Source organism: Amphiprion ocellaris, chromosome 6 (assembly GCF_022539595.1).
Source record: "Amphiprion ocellaris isolate individual 3 ecotype Okinawa chromosome 6, ASM2253959v1, whole genome shotgun sequence".
NCBI classification, from domain to species: domain Eukaryota; kingdom Metazoa; phylum Chordata; class Actinopteri; family Pomacentridae; genus Amphiprion; species Amphiprion ocellaris.
The window spans coordinates 30,163,046-30,185,327 of record NC_072771.1 but is presented as its reverse complement, the minus strand read 5'-3'; the positions used below and the strand labels follow the sequence as shown (position 1 = coordinate 30,185,327).

The 22,282-nt window shown below is 41.1% G+C and overlaps 1 protein-coding gene across 2 annotated transcripts in view; it reads left to right on the top strand.

Annotated features, from left to right (window-relative positions):
• The window catches only part of fbxl17 (F-box and leucine-rich repeat protein 17), a 225,951-nt gene extending 212,725 nt beyond the window's left edge, over positions 1 to 13,226 (top strand). Inside the window, exons 11-12 of one of the 2 annotated variants that reach the window (XR_002746546.3) lie at positions 11,070 to 11,961; positions 12,058 to 13,226. Coding sequence is in view for 1 of the 2 variants with exons in the window: in XM_023277672.3 (XP_023133440.2) it covers positions 11,070 to 11,207 (138 nt within the window). In the remaining variant the exon portion in view is untranslated. Of the gene's footprint in view, positions 1 to 11,069 lie in introns of both variants that reach the window. The other variant, XM_023277672.3, reaches the window with a different exon arrangement.
• The last annotated feature ends 9,056 nt before the right edge of the window (positions 13,227 to 22,282 follow it).

Below are 22,282 nucleotides of genomic sequence, written 5' to 3'. Positions count from 1 at the left end.
TGGAGCGGCGTTTAGGGAACCGGTACGAACGCTGCTGCCCCTCTAGATAGAGCAACCAGACAGACCTTGTTAAAAGAACAGACATCCCAATCAATATGGTCGTTCCACTGGTGCATCCAGCTGCCAGGGACTATACACAGATAGGCACGGCACAGCAATTTGCAGACATAAACAAGGGCCTAATTGTTCGGGGCCTGGAGGTTTGTAGTGAGGAAAACAAAGATGAAGTATGGTAAAGAGTTAGGAGGCATTTTAACTCTCGTTTAGGAAACGAGAGTTGGGGAGTTCAGCAAAACTTTCTTTGATGAGTGTTGTTATTGTGAACAGCAGGGGGTTCTTAGTTTAAAGGCTTCTAACCCAAAGTGGAATTAGGAGAAAGCTACTGCATGCACAGCATCAAGTGTAAGACAGGCAGGTTCTCTGGTTCCTATTTTCCAGGCTTTGGTCAGACTTGAATGTTCAAAGTCGAGAAAGTAGTTTGAAAGAGTCATTTGCCATTTGTGATTTTCAGTGTAATCTTGGAGCCTCATCCCGCACTGAGGAGCTGTATTGATTGGCGGTCTTAACTGAAGCCGCCTCCTGATCATCCCTTCATCTTGTTTCTAAAGGGCAGGTGCAAGGGACAGTGAAGGAGACGGGGTGAAATAAAGTGAGACACCGACAGAGTTCACTGAGTATCTGAAGGGAATCTCAGAATTGCCCTTCAACAAAAACCTGCCAGAGGCGCACAAGTAAACCTGACCTCACCTTCATCACATACGCGCTCATTCACTTCTCTCCACCTTGGCCTCACTTTATTTTTGTCCCTCTTCTCTTACTTTGCATTTGTCTCTAAGTAAGGACAGCCGGTGTTGTTTGAATTTTTGATGCTGCTCACATCTTTTGTTCGTTCAATTAGTTCATTCAAGTGATCCCCTTTTTCTCTTCTCCCTCCTCTTCCTCGGTCATCCAGTGTTTGTTTACTCACCACAACTGAGGTCAACATAATCTCATGGAGTCATGGGCAGACAGTAGACCAGCCACAGTTTGGCCTGGATACTCACACTTGCCAATCCTGATATGTTCGTGGGCAATAACTAACATTTGGCTCAATATGCTTTTTTCTCTTCTCCCAGACACTGAGAGACAGCAGGTGGTCACATCCTTTTTTTTTTTTCTTCTCCAGCCTGCAGGCACAGCGTCTGACTTTGTCTGTGATGAATTAGCTATTTAATGCTAATGACAGTGTAGCTAGATTCACTGAATACTACATCGGCACAAGTTTCATACATTTTTTTTTTTTTTTTGCAGGGGATCAATTAAGCTTTTTGATTTATGTGCAGCTTTGTAATTGATTGCAAACAGTGTAGGCACTGAATGTAAAGGTTTTGAATAAGATTTTCTGTTTTACAGAAAATGTGTAGCCATAAATAAGGTTCCTCTGACCTGTGGCAGCTCAGTTTAACATTTGAGAAAAAGAACATTTTCACCCAGAAGCTAAAATTCAGCCAACAAAGATACAGCGTTATCATGCTGTCAGGAGTTGTCCTTGTGCTGACAGCGAATAGGACAGAACAAGTGTTGTTGTTCTTTTGTTGAGCTTTTAAATACCAAAGAACTCGACTTTAATTGCGGTGCTCTCATTTGATTATTCAGAATTAACACCCAATTCCAAATAATGACTTCAGAGTAGGCGGTGTTCACGCTCTGGGCTCACAGATGTACGAAGACCAAGTGTTTCTCACTGCTTTGTTTGTGACTTTGTCCAGTTCACAGATTTAATCCGCGATCTCCTCGCTCCGAAGAGTCTCTATGAATTTTGTATTGTAGTGTTTCTTTGAAAGGACAGGGTCAAGCTGTCCTTGTTATTTATTTATTCTGAAGAGCGAGGAAGTCATGCTTGGCAAAAAAAAATTAAACACAGTAGCTCTGTTGTGATTATCTTTATAGAATTCTGCTTGTGTTTGACCTCCAGTAAGCCGCTCTGGAATTTGTTCTGACAGTTTCTGGAGGGGTGTGTATGTGTGTGTGTGTCCGTGCGTGCGTGCGTGTGTGTGTGTGTGTGTACCCACCTTAGTAACTCGTGCTTTTTGCCAATCGAAGACAAAAAGCAGTCTCAACTTACACAGAGTACCAACAGGTCAGCAGGACATTATATTGTGTTTACAGTGACAACAATATATGACCCTCACTCTTCCCTGGAGTAAGAACATGAAGTTACCCTCTGTTTGAGTCTCTGGTTGTCTCTCTTTTAATTTTTTACTTTTAGTTTTCTTGTCACTATTTCAACCTATTTCCCTCTGTGCTCTTTCCGTAAAATTAGAATATATTTAAATTATATTAAATAATATCTTTTTTTAAATATATATTTTTATTGAACATTTTGTGCAAAGCAGAGCATTACAAAAACATAAAAATTAAATAAATAAAATGAAAATTGGTGAATCCGCAGCGATTTTAACATTCTTTTGGCCAAGCCATTGACAGTAAGCCGGATTATATTAAATAATATCTTGATTACTGTTCCAACAACTTTTTGTCTCCACTTGAAATTAGTGCAGAAATCAGTTAAGACATAAAGAAATCATGATAGTCAGACCACATCCAAATATAGACACATTGTTTAATTACACCAAACCCCATTGACCAAAATGTAACACTTCACAATTCACACTTCTTCTTGCCTCGAAAATCACATTTTCCAGCAATGTTTATGAGTGAGTTTGCTCGAAAACTGACGGAAGACCCAATACAATACAATGGTAAACTATGTGGACCTAAATTAGACTTAATGTAGTTTGGACCTAGTCTACTTGGAACTGACTTCACCTGTTAGACCTTTAACATTAGATCATTATATCCTTTATTTCATAGAGTGGTATCATGTTTAAACAGATAATCTAATTGAACTTACTGTATCTTATTTTTAAAAGTTGTTGGTGGTTACATGCATTCTGTGGTGAATTAGTTTCTTTATTCTAGATAATTTAAACATCGTCTCTTGCTACTCTTTTAACTCTATAGCAATTTGTCTTTATCATACTTTATCTAAAGTATTAAATGCAAAAACAAAAATGAATCTCTGTGAGCGTGATTGCTACCAAAACATTAAATCTAACTCTAACGCTGGTTAATTCTCTATGCTGCCACAACACTTCTATGTTTAATTAGCTTTATTTTACTTCTACCCAAGAGATTTAGCTGTGATAGTGTTTTACCATATTTTCTTTCCTAAGACTAACAAATAAATTGTGGAAAGTCTCTTGAGTTATGGTATGTTTTCCCCCAGTCTGCAGAGATAAGAAGGCCAGCGTAGAGAGAGGGATTGGGCTGAGCCTCGTACACATTCCTTTAGTTACCTTTGTCACGCATGATGGAGTGTGGGGTTTACAAACCTGGCCTCCAGAACCTCTTTCTCTGACCCTGTTCAGTTGAGCCCCCATTCCTCTTTTGTGTGCGCACGTGTGTGAGTGTATGTACTGACACCCTGCTTTTCAGTTCTGCTGCCGTCTGATGTTGTGCAGGGATGAGGAGGACCAGACCTTGGTTGTCGCAAGCGGTGCCTGACCTGGTTTTTAAAAGCACATTCAAAGCTATGCACTGCAGATTTTTTTGTGCGGGTTGCTTGCCTTTCTGAGACAAAATCAAAATGTTTGAGCTCAGGCTTTCCTCGGTGAACAGCGGTCTATTCCTTAAGCTTCCAAGCCAATGCATCGATAGTTCATTTAGAAATATTGAATCCTTCAGAATAAGTTTGCGGGGACTTCTTTTCTGTCTCTGCACCCCTAAAATCTCCTTCTTTGTTCTTTCTCTCTCCTTCCTTATCCATTCCTCTCTCCCTCCTTCCTCTCCTTATCGGAGACGGTGAGCTATCTTTCAGTTGTCCAGTTACTCGTTTAGAAACTTTACAACGGGGGCTTTTCCTCTGAGCAGTTTAAAGAAGGCTATAAATCTGGCCTGTTTAAATCCAGACTCGTTTAAGCTTTGTTTTACTAAGACCTGATGCACTGCATTCTTCTGCTGCCTAAACAGGCTTTTTAAACATTTACCCCAAATGTATTTACTGGTTGACTGATACAGTGTCTACATGGGAGTAGACAGGGAACGGGGGTATTTGTCTCTCTTTATGGGCCGGGGACTAGCAATGGCTGCCACATGACCAAAGAAAATGGGGGGGAAAGACGAAGGAAGAAAAAGAACCCCGCAGACCTGTGCTGAATTTAATGAAAACACAGAGGAAATAAAAAGAAGTGGGGCCATTTTATTGGAAGGGACGAAGAAAAAGTTACTCAGAAAGGACGCTGGGGCCTATCGTTGTTACCTGAAATCTCCCTGCACATTCATTTAAATTGTTGTTCAGTGTCACCAGTCAGTGTTCTGTTTGATTTTCAGGAACATTGTTGCCATGAATAATACAGCGCTCAGTTGATTTTGACATAGCAGACACTATATTGTTTCTTTAGTCTTCTGTTTCCTAAACTTTCTCCCTCTCTGTTTATTCCATTTCCCTTGCTTGATTGGTAGGAGCACTCAGAGGATATTCTCACCATGATGGTCTTAGATATGACATGCATCTTCATGTTTGTGTATCTGATTATCGCTTTACAACCCCGTTCTTGTTTTTCCCCAACCGAGAATGCCATGGCATTAGTCATGTTTACAACGTGTTTTACTGTGCTGCTTACCAGGAGAAGGCCCAGTGTTTGCGGTAAATGTATATTTTACGTGGTGATAGAGTGCATTTGCATCAGCGGATAAGTCTTAAAAAGGGGTTCGCTGTTCAGAAAGAGAGTGCATAAGAGCACTTGGAGTGAGCAGAGGTCAGCTTGGGAACTTGCTGTCACTTATGTTCAACCGTCTCACATAAAAGTAGAGGGGCAGTTGTCAGCGTGTGCTCACAGATACACAACCCTACAAACTATCCTCGTTTACTGTACGTGTTCACATAAACTCTGCTTTTTGCTCAGCAACATATCGGACATACATCTTTTTGTTTTTCCCTCATCCCTCCCTCACCCTCTTGTAAACCCTGACAACAGCACATTACCCGTCAGGATGAATTACACCACACTTAGATCTAGAGGGCAGCATCTTTGAAGTTAAAATGGGGGAAAATATCATAAGTATAGGCTTCGGTCCAGATAGCTGTGGCTGCTCTCCCAGATGCTTCTCAAAGATTAGAATCATCAGTGAGTAGCGATCTGCTCTATCATATGGCTCTCCTACAGACTTGGCAGCAGGTTGGAAGGAGGGGCTGTACAGTACAGTGCACTGGATGAGGACTGTATGGGATAAAAGTAAGAAAAAAATCCCTCAGTGAGCTGTATATCTAAAGCACTATTCCAGCCGCCACAGGCCCCAGTGTTTTCTGATAGCATTTTTAAGCTCAGGTTGCCTAGTAACAAAATATCATTAAGCACCATTTCGCTCAGAGACAAAATTTCACTCTTAAAGGAAATAGCTGAATCAGTGTTTGGAAGAAGTCATTGGCACGACTGTAGCCAGACTGCAACTCTCTACCAACCAGCTAACTACAGTGTTTGGTCTGACCTTCATGTCTAACAGCAGCTCCAAGCTGCAAATACCAAGCAGGTGTGGTGATGTCATCACATCTCATTTAACATACCGCAAAGCCATGCAAAGGGCACACTACATTGTTCAAGCTGGAAAGAGGAGGATTGCAGCTGTGAACTCTGGGAACTCACGACAGAAGGATGTTTGTTTTTAGGCATGAAAAGTCTTCCAGTAACTGCCGCTGCTAGGCTAGTGCAGTGGAAGAGAATTAATGGATGCTATGATGTATGAATGCCCGTGTCAACTGATTTTCTGTCAACAAGATTTTCCGTCGGCTGGCAATAAGCCGTTTTAAAAATAAGCGTAGGCATACAGTTACCCATTCCAAGATGCCAATTAATTAAAATAGATCTCAAACTAGGTACAAGGAAGTTCTGTGCTGCGTTGTAAAGATGTAAAACTTCTACAATCTCGAAAGTGATTGATGTTAGGATACTTTCTTCTTCCATCTTGATTGGCCTCTCGGCCCTTGTAAGATGTCAGAATTATTTGATGCCTGTTGTATTTGACACAGTAGCATAACAGTTAGTCTTTTCATGATTTTCATCAAAGATCACAGCAGTCTTGTTGCAGCTCAAACATTTAGCATTCGCCACAACCAGCAATTAGGAAATGATTCAGCATTTTGATCGGGAGCCGTGTTGTGTGTGCTATGTTTGCTCAGCAAGTGGAGCTGCACTAAATTAGCATTAATGAATGTTATGGCCTCCCATCAGCTTGACAGGTCTATTCTTTAGATCTGTTTTAATTGTAATTAAGCCCTGATTAATGAGCTGGGGGATGTTTCATTCTCTTTTCAAGAATATAGCGTAATATGTTATGAAGGCAATCAGGGGTTTGTCATTTTATCTGTTAATGAGGCTCAGCCATATGTCATAACAAACTTAACTTCTCTCTGTAGTAGCAGAGGCCTTCGTTAAGCTGCTCTTCTCCTCCTGCTTTGGTCCCCTGTGAGGGCAAAACCATCTTTGTAAGAAAACTGCAGGTGTTTTTCTGGAAAAAGCAGGTGTGCATCCACTCCAGTGGCTTTGGGCTTAAGATGCTGATCATGAACCACAATGCCCCTGGTTTAAATCAGGCACCTTTGTTGTATCTCTCCCTCTAGCTCCCTCCTTTCCCATCAATCTGCTACTATGACTAATAAAGTCATTAAAGCAACACTGTGCAACTTTTGCTGAGCAGTAACAACAGTGGCCTCTGTGGCCTTAAGTGGTAATTACAGGATTGCATTTTGCTGGGCTCCCAAATTTGAGTTATAAAGGGTGCTGAGACTCTAAGTTTTTATTGTTCATGCAACCAACACAAGCTCATCATCTCAAGATAAACCAGCAATTTTACTGTCCACCGCAAAAGACAGCTTCGTGCTCCTTGCAAAGTACAATCATTTACACCATGTTAGCTTAATTGGTACTATTCACCCTCCTAACTTAAAGATATTGGATAATGGCCATAAATAGCAATGAAAGAAGAACAGAATTCCCACAAAGCCACCTCAAAACAGTTTACCAATATACACTAATCAGCGATAACATTAAAACCACCTGCCTTATATCGTATAGGTGCCCACATACTGCCAAACAGCTCTGATCCGTGGACACAGTACCCCTGGAGGTGTGCCGTGGTGTCTGGACCGGGATGTTCACAGGACTTTGAGTTCTGTGGGTTGCAGGGTGGGACCTTTGTGGATCTGGGTTGTTCCAGAGCATCACGTGTAGAGTCTGGAGGCCGAGTTAACACCTTGGGCTCTGTATCGTGTTCCTCAAGCCATTCCTGAGCAGTTTTTGCAGTGTGTCAGGGTTTATTTCCCAGCTGGGAGAGGTTGCTGCTGTTGGGAAGTGTCATTGCAATGAAGGAGTGTGCTTCGTCTGCAACAATGTTTAGGTCTGTGTCACATGTCAAAGCAACATCCACATGAATGCCAGGACCAAAGGTTTCCCAGCAGAACATTGCACTGTAACAACATTATTTCAGTGGTTTTAATGTTGTGTGTGGCCCATTGGAATATAAAGAAAGAGGATGTTAGAAGTAGAATTACCAGTCCAGTAAAGTGGTGGCTATGTCTTTCCATTGAGATGTATAGCTAGTGGCTAAACCTCTGTTGAAAGTGGCTGACTTGACTTGTGATCAATAACTAGCATGTCCACAAACTTGCTAACACCACAACAACACAAGACACAACAAGTCAGCTCATATTACTCATAATACTAGTCCAACAGTATGAAGGCCAGACTAGGGTCTGCCTCACCAACGATTAAAGCCAGGCCGAGAATTACTCTTCTCCGGCCTCTTGCTTTGTCACTTTGTCTTTTTCCATTCTTAGCCTCCTCCATCAGCATCTTATTCTTTCTCTTCACCTCTGCCATGATGTACATAGTGAGAATAAGAAGTTAGCTTGTTATCATACATGCTTAAGGCACATGGTTAGTGGTCTGTGATCAGATGCATAAGAGATTCACTGATCAGTTATTTGTCTGACTGGTCCCACATTCATTCTGCAGGATGAGTATAATGATGAGTATGAATGAAAAAGAATAAAGGACTATCTTCAGGGTCTAGGAAAACAAGGAGTCCTGCAACAGATGTTTTAGCCCCTACAGACACCTGATCTCGACATCACGGAGTCAGTCTGACATTTCAAGAAGAGACAGAAGCAACAGAGACAACATAATCCACATAATCAGCAAAAATCCACAACTGTGGCAGGACCTGCCAAGTAGCTTGAAAAACTGTGCACAAGTGCAACTAGGAGAACTGATGTTTTAAAGGCAGATACTGATTCCCACTCAGATTTATTTTCAGATTAAATTGAAAATATGCATGAAAACAGATGGAAACACAGACATTCAGAACTCTGCAGGACTTTTTAAAAGATTTTTATATCCCCTTTCATGCCCTTTGTGAATAAACCTTAAGGATAATTTATCCAAAAGACCTCCTGTTCCTTTGCTCGTATTGTCAGCAGTACTGTTGCATTGGTAGAGTTTGGTGTTTAGACTACATGAGGGGATGTGGTGGTTTGCTTTGTAAAGTTGCCTAGCAATTGGAATACTCATATTTTTGTCTTAATAGTATTGTGAATTCTTCAAGGTAATAACCCAAAACACTGTTTTCTTAATACTTCAGCTTTACTCAAGTATCACTTATCACAGCCTTGAACATGTTTCCACTCTTGCACGCTGTTTTAATGCACCTTTCCAAGAGTTTAAAAGCCTTTTTCCAGCCTTTGTTGTCTTTCCCTTCAACATTGACTGGAGGAGGAACTGAGGCAGGACAGATTTGGCTCTTCATTTTAGAATTTTCTGACCATATATATACAAATATAAAAAAAACTGATGAAAGTAAGTAAGACAGACTTTTTGACCTTTTACTCGTGATTTTATTTTTCCTGTATCACTGGCTTCCTAAAAGAGTCTGTTAAGCCTCCGTGTGTTGGGGTCGAGCACCTGAACTTCAGCTCACTGTTTCTTCCTAGACAATCAAAGGGAAGACTAACTACCTGTTGTTGCCTATTAGTCTTATTGGATTCACTTTCTCTGTGCAGAGTTTCCATCTTTCTTCTGTGACCCGAGAGACATTGGTGGTCTCTCTGTTTAAGCACGCTTATTTTCTCTCTTTGATTCTGCTGGTTTTAACCTGACTCTGTTTCTTGTGCATCTGTCTGTTCATTCGTTTTCTCGGTTTGTCTACTTGACAAGGAATTGCTGATAACCTCCACTTAAAGAAATTGTGTTCAATGAGGAGAAAGAAGGAATTAAACCGAGGATGACAACCAAAACAGATCATAACCTGACCGACAGCCAGGGAACTCTGACCATCTAAGACTTTGCTTCCAGAAAACACAGAAACCAAAGGGCTCTCGGGCAATGAGTGCGGAGAAAACTGTGAAACACTTTGTCACTGCTTTGGCAACAACGGATGACTGTGTCCTCAACATGTGTGTGAGTGTTTATACATCATTTCCCCTGGAAAGTGTCATGCTTGATGGTGGGCGGGGGTTGGTTCTGGGTGGGTTGCAGTTAACCCCTGAAGGTCTCAAGGGTTACTGTGTCTCTGCTCTTTGTCAGATTCTCAGGCTCTCTCAGTGATGCTCTGACAGAGTGTTAGACTGGCAAAGGAGTGGCTATTAGACGCTTGTCTTTCTAGTCCTCTGAGAACATTGAAGGCCTCATTAGCCTGGTGAGCTCAGCTGTCCTCTGGTGCTAAACTAATCGCAACAGTCCACTTGTGTGTGCATATGTGGTTGTACATACACTGTATGTTCTAAAGTAAGTGTCTGTCCTTCCCATTAGAGTAGAAGACTATCATTTTTGCAGGGCACTAAAAGTTCAGTCTGTGTTTCTAATTAGCTTAATAAGGCATCATGAGGCGATGCAGAGACGGTCGACAGATTTTTAATTTGCTCTATTTAAACTAAACCGTTTCAAAATCTGTATTTATTGGTCCTAAAGCGATATTTTTCTTGCAGTTACATGGTTTTAACTCATTTTAATAAATACACGCAGGACTCCCTGGAAGTCTGCTCTGAAACAGGGGTTATTGAATGATTGTAAAATAAACTGCTTGATTGGTTGACTTGCACAGATTATAATATGCACAGTGTATTAATGTAATGCTGCATAATGGACCTCTTTCTTCAGATTTCACCTGCTTAAATGTGCAAATGTTGCACATTTAGTAAATGCATATAAAGTAACAACAGTCAAATACATTTAACCAATAATCAAGCATCTGTGAAGCATGAGTTCAAAAGTGTCTCTTCTCTCTGTCTTAAAATAATAGATGTCAAAATGAGCATTAAAACAGGTTTCTTTTCTATCATTTCTCCTGTCCATCAGTGCTAGTAAATAATGCCTTTATAATGTGCTTGCTATCTAACTGAGGAAACAAAAGGAGGGAATTCTACATTAAAACAGCAGAAACTTCAGAATATTGACTTTACTCAGACTGATGAAACCTGAAAGCACATTTTAAACACAACAGTAGACTTTCTTCCCCATCACTTCATTCACAGTAAACACATTATGAAGGAATCATTTAATGGGATGAAAAGGAGGAACACTCAGAGCGAGCAAAAGCTTGTCTACATAATAGCACCTAACTACTGTTTTATGACAGACTATAAAAATTGTGAACCTATCATTAAACTGCTCATAGAGTAATCAAATGGGACGAAGATGACAGAAATGAGCAAACATGAGAACAGAAATATATATGAACTAATTTGTGCAATAACTTGACAGGTAATTACCGACTTTGAAAAGCAGTCGCATGAAAGAAAAATATAATTTTAAAAAAAAGATTAAAAATAAAAAACTGCACTGAAGACAAACTTTCTCACTTGTTGGAGCTTTAGTTCTGCTAGTGAAGACATTATGTGGTCAAAAGCTCTGGAAAACAAGAAGCTGATATGCGAACATCCACAAGTTCTGTCAAATTGATTGAAGAATATGAAGATGAAACTGATTATTTGATTATTATTATTATTAAGAATGCGTGTCTTTCTGTGTGTCTTGCAGGTGAACGAGGAGACGGTGGAGAGGCTGGTGGTCCAGTACCCTCACATTGTGTTCAGCACGGTGATGCAGGACTGCAAGAGAACCCTGGAGAGAGCTTATCAAATGGGCTGGAGCCCCAACACGTCCAACTCTTCGTAGCTACTGCTGGATCACACAACACACAAACACACACACATGAACACATAGCTACACAGAGGCTCCTTTTTGTATACAGACACCGATACACAACATGTTTGCTTCTCATCCACTCAAACATGCATGTGAACATGTAGCTTCACACTCTCAGACATAAGTTCAGTCCATCAACAGTTTCATTTGAAACCATTCTCCTATTTTATTATGGTATTTCATAATCCAGTGAGACGTCATACGCCTGCCAGTTTTAGGTTGTAGTCAAAAACTGAATTTATCATCATCGGCAATAAGTCAGATTACATGTAACAACATAATATAGTCTCTCTAAACAGAGTCTTGAGTGATTAGTGTGTTTTAGTGCAAAGCAGTGCACAAAAAAGTGATATTTTATATCTGATATAAGTGAAGGTTAAGAATTTTAAGTGTTTTAGGTCCTCTGAATGGTCTTGGGTGGAGCAGATGCAAGAGGTGGGGGTTTGCTGGTCCCGAATTTATCAAAAGAAGAGCCAGACATTCAGCAATCCTTGGACAAGAATTATTTTTAATGAAAATAGATTTTTTTTTTTTTAAATTGGTTTCCCCAACTGGAATCAGTGTTCTTGAGCGCTGTGCCCGTGTCAGTCCATTGAGCTGCTTCCTTCCTCCCTCCAAACTGAACTCGACTGCTGCAGTGACATCGAACCAGACGGAGCAGAGACTCAGGAGGCATCATGTGAAAGAAGACAACAAAACCATCAGGGGTTTCAGCTTTTCACAGGTTGTTCATTATATTATGCCACATTTGCGGCATTTTGAGAAATTTGTGATGTTTATTTTGTCCAGTTGGAACATTTTTCCTCTCTTGGATGTTCAGTACAGTGTTAAAGGCATCTGTGGACGTGGTGAGATCGTGGACAAGGCTCCGTGTGACGGACAGAGCTCTTTGCTGTGACTCAATATGCACCCTGAAGAAAGATTCAAGCCAGAAACAGTCACGACTCTGGCAAATCTATGGCAAGAAAATGGCATTGATTGCATTTTCAAAGTACATGTTTACATTGAGATCCTGACCTTATTTTTTTCAGCTGGATATGGAGCACTTGTGATGTGAAGTTGATATTAACATCCGTATGGCTTGGGATCAATGCTGCTTTTATTGCCATGTATAGATTTACCGTGGACTGAGCATCACCGTGAGTCATTACAGAATTAAATTAAACAGTGCTTGAAGTAGAGGTTGCCTTTACCCAAAAATCTCGGGTCATGTTATCAGAATATCAACCACAACCACCTTGTTGACAGGTAAGAGGAAGACTTAAGCCTTAAAGTGGTTAATAATTGCCATCCGATTAGCAACCTGAAATCGACCCAGAATTTACTAAAGAAATATTTATCTGCTCTGAGTTTATCTGAAACCGTATTCCTGTTATTTGATCTGATATATTCATATATATAAATAAATACTGTGTGGGATTTACTTAGCCTAATATTTGTTTTGAGCATATACTTGTAACATTAGCTATGTAGCAATGCAATGAGCGATTCATCTTTCTTAGTGGTGTAGGATGTAAAGAAAAAAACACTGACTTGCCCTAAAAACCAGGGTGAGTCGAAGCTGGTGGGTGAGAGCTGATCATGTTTCATCTATTCTGTAGAAACTCAGTAGTGTACAGTTAAAAATGCACATTACCAGGGTATTTTTCTATGGTGTGAACCAGCTCTGGGCTCAGCCTCCACACACTGTCACTCAGATATGAACAATAGCTTACTGAGCTTAGAGTTTGAGTAGAACTGTAAATTTTTGACAGCTTATAGAGATTTCAGACAATTAAAAACACATTCATTTTACCCCTGTCAGGATTTGTAGACTTTAACCGATGGAGAGTTGCTCTCTCGGCCTGTTTTTGTTCTGTTTCTGTTCTTTTGTAATCCCCGTATGCACTTTCTTCTCAGCTAGATGTTGACACACTTGATTCCTGATTTGTTAAGGCAACCGTAAATGACTGGATTTACATAAAGATGAATAAAACACTACTACTACAAGCTTTTTTTCTCTTTTCTTTCTGTATGTGTGGACTTGAGGCAGGAGAAAAATATTTAGATTGACAGTAGACTTCTTGACTCATTTTACATTATGTGCGGACTAGTTAAACATTCTTTACTGCAAAATTTGCAGACTTTTTATTGAACCATTTCAAAATGGAGACCATAGTAACTATAATGATCAAAATCCCAAAATTTAAACTAAACTCTGACTGCATTTGTATTCTCAGGTAAAATGCCAAAAAAAAGGATACCAGCATGTTTTTCCCCACAACCAAAGGCCTTGACATACCAAAGCATCTGTATTGTTAGGAATAAAGATGTTTACCAAAGATCCCCATGCATTGATAATGTCTTCTTCTATTGAGCACCATGATGCACCGATCAACCTGCATTTCCATGAAGATACACTCTCAAGGTCAGAACTATTTGCCATCACAGGAGTTTCTCATCTTAGACAAACTGAGAAGACATCAGCTTGCTGCCCAGCAAGACACCAAAGGCCTCAAAGAGCTAAAAAGCTGTCACTCAATATGTCCCCAGTCTTTGACAATATTGTCCCTTTCAAGTGCCTGTTTTACTGTTCAGTGTGTTTGTGTTGTTTCATGTGTTGGCGATCAAACGCAGGAGATGGCATCAAACAGGAAGCGAAGGTTGGTTCTCCACAGATAGATTCTTTGTGTTGTCAATACAGTTTGTGTTAACATGGGGCTCGATTCACTCGAGGAGGTTACTTTAAAAAAAATAAAAAATCTAAAAACATAGAGAGCTCTTTTGTTTACTTTCTGTCCATTACAGAGGCCTGAACAGATGGGACATATTTTTTAAATGTGTAATTAAAAACCTTCTGTATGTAAATAAATAATTGAGAACTGTGTTTGAAAATGTAAACTTACATTTTCCACTTTGACATGTGAAATATTGCAGGTTGAAAGAACACACTGATACCTGTGTAATCTCTTACAACCAGTCACGCTTGGCTTACAGTAAGTGCTACTTTTGTGGGCCTCTAATTTTCACATTTTTCTTGAACTCTGGTGTGTTGCAAGGCTTTCATTTGTGGTTTAGTAGCAAATTATATTAAATTGAAAAGTTTCACTCGTATCTTCCCAAATTCCTCTTTGGAACAACCCAAAATATAACCTTCACAACTTACAATTTGTTACAGCAATGACCCATTGTGTTGTATTGCAACTGATTTGATGGGTGTTCATTATATTCTGCCCTGCAACCTGTAACTGTTCAGCAAAACTCACAACAGAGGAATGAAACACTGTAGGCTTGGAACAGATGCTTCAAACAGAGCAGACTGTAAACATAAAAGACGGACAAAAAGTTGTGTATCGCTTTCATGTTCAGATTTTCTCTGAATTTTTGATTGTTTTTGAAAGATTCTTTGTTTTTCTCATTTTGCTTTAGATAGTGCTTTGTAGATACAGACAGGAAACATGAGAGGGAGGGGAAATGGGAGGATGTACAACAAAAGTTTTATAGATGTGAGCCAGAGCACATCTTTCTGCAACTGATTATTTGCTCATTTTATGCTGTTGTCCTCAAATCTCTTACTTCTGTAACTATCATAGACACCTCTGAAGGTTTCTGCTTCTACCCAGTTGATGTTTGGACTGAGCAGGTCTGACATGGACTCAGTGTGATTTCCTTAGAGACCCACAAGCCTGTTTGTGGTATCAGACACAATTTATGTCTCACTCTTCCTCTCCTCTCCACTCATTTCTGATCACACTTTCATCAACTGCACATAAGATACTGAAGAGACAAATTACTGAGTGTTGTTTCTCAGATGTAATTGCAGATGCAGGATTTTTTCCTCCTAGCTCATAATATTAGCTAACATTATGTGGTAGGAAAGCACAGCGTGACACATGTAAAGGGAGAAGACAATCAGGTGTCACTGGGTCTGGTCAAAACATTCTGTTCCTCTGGAAAGAAGTTTACAACGTTGCTTCGTCAGTCAGAACATGGCTACTGCAGTAGTTTGTACTTCATTGGCCCTGACAAGCAGAGGCATTAATAATTTGGCTTGGTCTCTTCTGCATCTGTTCCGGGCCTTCTGATTTTAAAAGGACAAGGCTTTTTAATATCTCTGCTACAAATGAGCCGATCGCCCTGCACTCCGTTCTCGTCTCTCCTGGGTAAATTATGCAGCTTGCTGAATTTTACTGCCGCCAATTAGCGCCTTTGCAAATGTGAGTGTATGCCATTGATTCTCTTGCTGATTGAGGTGGATTCCATCAGTGGCTCACACTCCTTGGACTTCTGCAATATTCATCAAGGTGGAAGGATACGTTCAGCCCGGCACGATGAGAGACTGCCCTCAGGAAAGGAAAAAAAGTGTGCGGGGCAAGGCAGAATAGCTTTAGCGAGCAGTAATTAAACTTGGTAAATATTCATGTGGTCATTACATTTTTAATGAGGTTCTGATAAGATTTGACGCTGACCATACAGGACATTTGTCATGTTGGTCCTGCAAGGACGTTAGTCTACTCTTCCCAAGAAATTAGTATTTTTCAAGACCTAATCATAGCTGACATTGACGAATGTCCTCGACTGAAGAGGCGAAGCTTGTTTGAACTTTCTCATAAGAATTGATGCAGGGCATCTAGTCATGATGAAGGCTGTGTTTTAGAAACGTGGCAGTCCACCTATCTTAAGTATTGGTGTGCTGACAGGAACTAAGAATGTCAGAGGCTGTTAATAAAGCTTTAGAAAATGACCTGGACGCTTGTGAGTGAATAATACATGTAGTAACTTCTCGATCCTGGGAGTGGTGGTGCCAACAGCGAGGTTTAACTCACAGTGTTTGATTTTATCTGCTGCAGTAGCCATTTGATACAGCGTTTCTTTTGTCACTTGTCTGGGAACATTACTCAGTTTCATGCCAAAAAACTTGATACAGTGCAAACTAAGTTTTATCTTCATTGCTTCCTTGAACAAGTCATGTCTTGTTTTCAAATATTTTGCATGACCTTGGTTGGTCATGTTTTCCTGATATGCCTTCCTTGCGGTTAAATGGTCTCCTCTTACTCACTTGCACCTACTGACCAACTGTGGAGGGTCTGTTCTGCTACAGCTCCCCTCCATCCATTTCATCCTACACTGAATCAACTTTATTCTGGCACCTCCCAGCATTCCCTTTGCTTCACCCCCTGCCCCCTCCAAACCTAGATTCTTCCTTTCTCCTGGAAATTATGTCAATCATTTGTCTGCAACTGGCCAGAGTGCTCCAAGAGCTTCAATATTTATCAACACATAAAGGAAAAATATTTCCTGTCCATCATATGGTGTTCTCACCATAATCCCAGGGGCAACGAGGAGGTATTTAGCTCACCCAGCTACCTGTGGTATTCTGCCTGCCTATTGCCTTGTGTTGATTCTGCAGTTGAGAAAGAGCGCAGCGTTGAATAGTGAAGATGTTAATGGGTTGACTTTGTAACTGACACTGCCTTTGAGCAGCGGGAGAGAGCTCAGTGTTGGTATTCATGACTCCAGAGAAGCCAGTGCTGCTCAGCCCCCAAGGAGAGCCACGGCGAACACCAGAGGAGAGTGTTTGAATTACGTTGGCTCGTTCACTTGTTTTGGACGGCTGCAGTCATTTGGAGAAGGAGACATTTTCCTCCCAGTCACTGCATCTGGAAATTGAACTTAAACATGATAGACCTCGGCAGTCCTCAGCTTGATGTATGAAGATTTATGAGTATGAATTCCTCTATAATGGTTTGCTTCTCACCAGGGGCGACCAGCTTTCCTGTCCAATCTTGTGAAGATAAAAAGAAATGAGATTTGTTAATCCACCAAATTTTGACATCCTCCCAATAGGCTCATTCCTGCCGCCTGGGGAAAATATCAACCAATGAGTACCCTCAAAAAACTGAGGTGTGCTGTGCCGGGTGTGTGTGTGTCGGCGGGGATAATGAAGTCAGTGCGATTCCCTCCATTGCATGGCTCCGTGTAGATGTTGTCTCTTTGCTTTTTAAGCTCGAGTTAATTGCGGTGTTTAGGCAGAGCTCAGTCTAGCTTCTAAACGGCAAAGGTTAATTAGCAACAGAAGGATCTCCACACAAGATATGTTGACATTTACATTTCCTTCCTGGCTGAAGCGAGAAAGAACCCCATTTGGTGACTTTGGGATGGGACAAGGGAGAAAAATGATTCCGCTACAAACATCCTCATTTTTATGCAAGGCTTGGCGTTGATATGCAGATTTGGCAGTTGGATGACATTTAAAAGTAGTTAATTGTGCAAATCTTTGTTTTAGACTGGAAAGGTCGTGGATAGTGAGAGTCTTTCATCATGAACTAACCCCCTACTCTCCCCCAGCACAGCTGCAGAGAAGGGAGGGGGGTTTGTTGGTTTCTTCGCTGACCGCCTTATAGTCGCCCATCGCTTTTCAAGGTGGTTCATGAATATTTATGTGCACAAACTGTTTGGAAAATGAAAATTAATCTCCAGCCCGACGGGAGATGACTCGGCTATCTGTTTTCACCAAAAAAAAAAAAACTTATCCCCATTCAGGATGAGAATGCTCCATTGTTTTCTTTCTCATATTCCTAAATGTCTGGATATCAAATTAGGCATGTTTCTCTTGATGAGGGACAATTCTGTTTTATTGCAATGCAGTCGTTCTTTTATTACAGCTCAACTTTACTTCTATAAGATTTGTTTGTATTAGGCTGTGATCACTTAGCTATTGCAATTTTTGGGGTAAACTTGTACAGGAAAAGCAATTCCTCTCTCTGGAAGCAATATGATAATGTTGAATAGATTTATTGCGTGTAATATTTTGTCCATATTTTGGATATTACCATCTAACAGGGAACACTGGTGAGAAAGCACAGTGAATTGAAGATACAGCAGGTGCACAGATTGGAAATTTTACACCTGGTTTCACCTGAATAGCACAAATGGATACATAATTGCTCCATTTCATCACTTCCCTTCGCTGGGTGACATTAAAGGGAGCTCTTCGAGAGAACAGAATGAGGATGAATATATCCAACTGGGGACTTGAGCAGGGCTCAAATCTGATCATGCACATTTCTGTTTGTCTTTCACCTGAAAAAAAGCATTCCCTTTGATTTAACTACCATTACGGCTCCTGCTAGGATACGCTGGTCTTATTTGCTTGCTGAAATAACTCGGTGCACATTTAATCAACGCCTGATTTACCGACCGCTCTTTGTTTTCTCCTTGAAGCACGATCTCACATCCTCCCTTGGGCGGTTTTCGTCATTTAAAACAGTTCGGCCCTGTTTTAAAGCTACAGATGGCCAGCGTCAGACCTGACCGGATTCCGGGTCTCCCAGCCAACTGTTCTGACATGTCAGACATGCTGGTATGCCTTGTCACTCCCCACTCCTCCAGTGTAACAAAGGTTGGGCTGACTCCCCTCTTGAGCACTAGGCCCAAGTGGCTCGCAGAGATGTGAGGCGTGACGGAGCCCCAGTCTCAAGGCCAAGAGCGTACCCCGAGACCTCCTTTCAAAACACAACCTCTTTCCTCCCTCCTCCTCCTGAAGCCTAGTGTCCATTTAATCCTTCTTCAATTCCATCTCTCACCACTCAAACCCTCTAATCAACACCCCCACCGCTCCCTCAAGATCAGTCACACACACATCCCCCCTCTGCATTTTCCTTCCCTGAAATCCCCCCCCTTCGTTTTCCATCTACAAACCTCACACGCTCATACTTGCGACTCGCCACCTCTTAGCCTCTCACCACCCCGACCGCCCAGTCCCTCCACCCACCCTCGGTTGCTTTCCAGGGGTGTGTATTTCACGCCCTGGTGGCTGGACAGGCACTGGGTGATTTCCCAAGGTGGGGGCTGAAGGTTGGGCAGGAACCAGTGGTGTGGAGTGATGTCAGAGCCGGGTCTAGGATTTGTGTGTCTCGGTCTGTGTGTGCGCACGGTGTCACTACGCATATGTGTCTGCAAATGTGGGAGTATATAGTTTGAATTCCCTTCAAAAAGGCCAGCTGTACAAATGGTGCACCGAATGAGCGAGGTGTTGAATTAACAAGCCATACGAGGCACCCTATTGTCCCATGTTGCTCCATACACTGACCTGGCAATAATGAGGCAGAGACGCATTACAATGGTTCTTTATGGGTTATGTTCTGAACGTTACTAGACCAAAGGGGCTAATGTGCTGGTGTGCGGAAAACCAGATGAAATGACAGTGCAGCGAGCCAGCTGAGCGTAATGAGAATATTGTGTTTTGAATAAACTAAAATGGGGTGAATTTGCACAGGATGTGGGCCAAGGCTACGTTTCCCGCTGTGCTCTTTAGACGGTGTTCGGGGATCTTTTTCAAACCAGCATGACAGCGCTTCCTCTGCTATGGCTGGGCTCTGAAAAACATGCCTTTTTTTAATTTATTTACCTCTATTTACTCAGGCTAGTTTGACCGAGCGTGCTAGGCTGCTTTTCAGAAATGCCCTGCTTCACCCACATTCATTTACACACATTTACACCTCTGGGAGCCAAGGTTTCCCCACTGTTGCTCACCGAGCGTTTCTACTTGACCAGCCGGGTGTTAATTGCCTTGCTCAGAGTCACTTCCACAAAAGTTACTTGGGAATGTGCTGGCTTGTTCTTTTGCTCTGCCCTCATGCACCCAGCTCAGGGATTTGAAGAAACAGCTTTGCAGTCAAAAGCCCGATTCTTTGAGTTAACCTGCAGAAATAAGTAGACACGGAAAAGCTTTTTGACTGAGATTTTCTATCGCGCTCTATGAATAACCAGCCCACCAGGCTCAATAGCAGCATCAAACTGTTAACTGCAGACTTGCATTGTGTTGAGTTCCATCAACAGTGTAATTAGCTTAATATCTGCATGTCAACACTGCGCCTACGTTCGCCTACGTGACCATCAAGCATGTCTTGAAACCTTTTTGTTGCTCCTGCATGATTCAGTTCATGTATAGCCAAATATGACTTCATCAAAAGGAGACGGGATTCGTATCTGAAAAGTAAACATGCTGAACAATATACTGGCACCAGCACTGATGCCAGACTGTGTGTTTGTGTGTGTGTAGGTGTGTCTGTGCACCAGTGTCTGTGCATACGTGACCAGCTTCCAGGAGTCTTGTCTGCCTGTCCAACTCCTACTATTGCAACACAATAAACGGCATATAAAACAGCTATTCAGGATAAAGAATCTGGTTAAAACTCTGACAACCTGTATCCTCACAGCTATTTACAGAGATTATTTTTAAAGATCCTGTTGTTTGTAGTAAAAGCAAAGATAAAAGAAAACAAAGGAAGGAGAGACTTGAGGAATTGTTTTCCTACTTATTTTTGTTTCACTATCATTCTTTTTTTTCTAAAACTTAATGGTTTTTATGTACTCATAAGCAATCTCATGACACTTTATTTGATGAACAATTACAGCAAAGGATAAGTAAATTGAACTAATTATGTTTTCTTTTTGGGAATTGTCAGAAACTTTAGTTTTTGGCTGCAATAAAAGAAATATACCCACACACTTTCACACAATTTTCTGTGAGAAAAGACAAACTTTAGCCACAGATTGTAACTTTACTATTTAATGAAACAACCCACTCAGAGTTTTGTTTTACTTGTCGCAATGACACTTTCTCAATCTAATACTTTAATAACCTTCAAATTTATGCTTTTTTACAGACATAAAACTTTTCATCGGCAGTTGGAAAATGTCTGAATTCCCCTACTAAACCACAAGTGTTAATAAATGTGTAATAAGAGTAATAAAAGCATAAATCAGCAAAAGGCAGCCCCGTCCAAATCTGTCTCCGTCAACACAGATAAGATACGCCACTTTGGGTCAAGACAAGGTGAAGAAGAAATAAGAGCTGAGGCAACAGTCATTGAAATATCACCAGTATCTGATCGGCCTCAAGGCTTTATTTAAAAGCCAACTTAATGTTTCTCTGGAATGTTTGTTCTGTGCTGTCGTGATGAACAACACCAGATCGTTTCCATAAAAGCAGATCAACTTGTCCTACGGTTGTTCACCAGGTCCTGTTTTTTTCCCACTCTGAATCTCTTTTCTCTATCATTGTTTTTTTTTGGCTTGTCCTCGTTGCTCTGTGTTTTTTAACACCAGTGTTTGGCATTAATTTCTCTTCTAGTCTGTATATCAAAGAGAAGGCAGGTGTGGTCTGTTAAGACTGTGTCATGCAGATGATGAAGATTTGCTTTCTGTAACCGGGAGGATCCAGGTCAGCTGTGGTCAGGATGATGGCTTGTCTGAATGGGAAGTGATTTGCAGTTCACTGGAGGAGCTCAGCTGACTGCATCTCGCCTCTCCCTGTCAGGCCAAGAGGAGGAATGTGGAGCCCAATATGAGTTATCCTTCTGACCTTATCATTGGATTAGCTATAAAAAAATCAACCTGGAAACCTCTGCAGCCATGTAAATATGGGAAATTAGAAAGCCTGTATAATAGTGTGCGAGGAAGTGAGTGTGTTTGTGTACATACATGCGTGTCTACATGGGAGTAGGATTGTATTTAACATGTGCGTAGCCACTTCCTGTCCAGCACACAAACTCTTGCACCCCAAGCAAGTGAAAGGCAGCCAGAAACTGCAAGCTGAGGGAGCAAAAAGAAAGAGCACAATGGAGATACTTTTTGGCTATTGATTGCACGAATAAAGGGTACACTCGGTCGATACTCACCACTGCTAACTGGAAACACCCCACAAGGCTTGTCATTTCAGAAATGCTCGGATGTAGTTGTCTGGCCATTCTGATTTGGGCATTGTGAAGTCACTGGGTACTTTCAGTCTTCCATTTTCTTTCCATTTTGGAAGTTTTCTCGTATTATTGCAGGTGTATTTATCACTTGAGACACATTTTCTGCACTTAAATGACCTCCATTTCTCTAATTGTGACTTTTAGCACCAGTTTGGCTGCACGTGTTGAAATAGGTCACTTTAAAGAAGTGCATACATATGCAGTCACTTATTTTATGTTTCATATTTGAACTAATTGGCAATGCTTTGTAGAAATCTGTTTTCACTTTGACATTAAATAGCTGTTTTTGAAATTCTTGTCAAA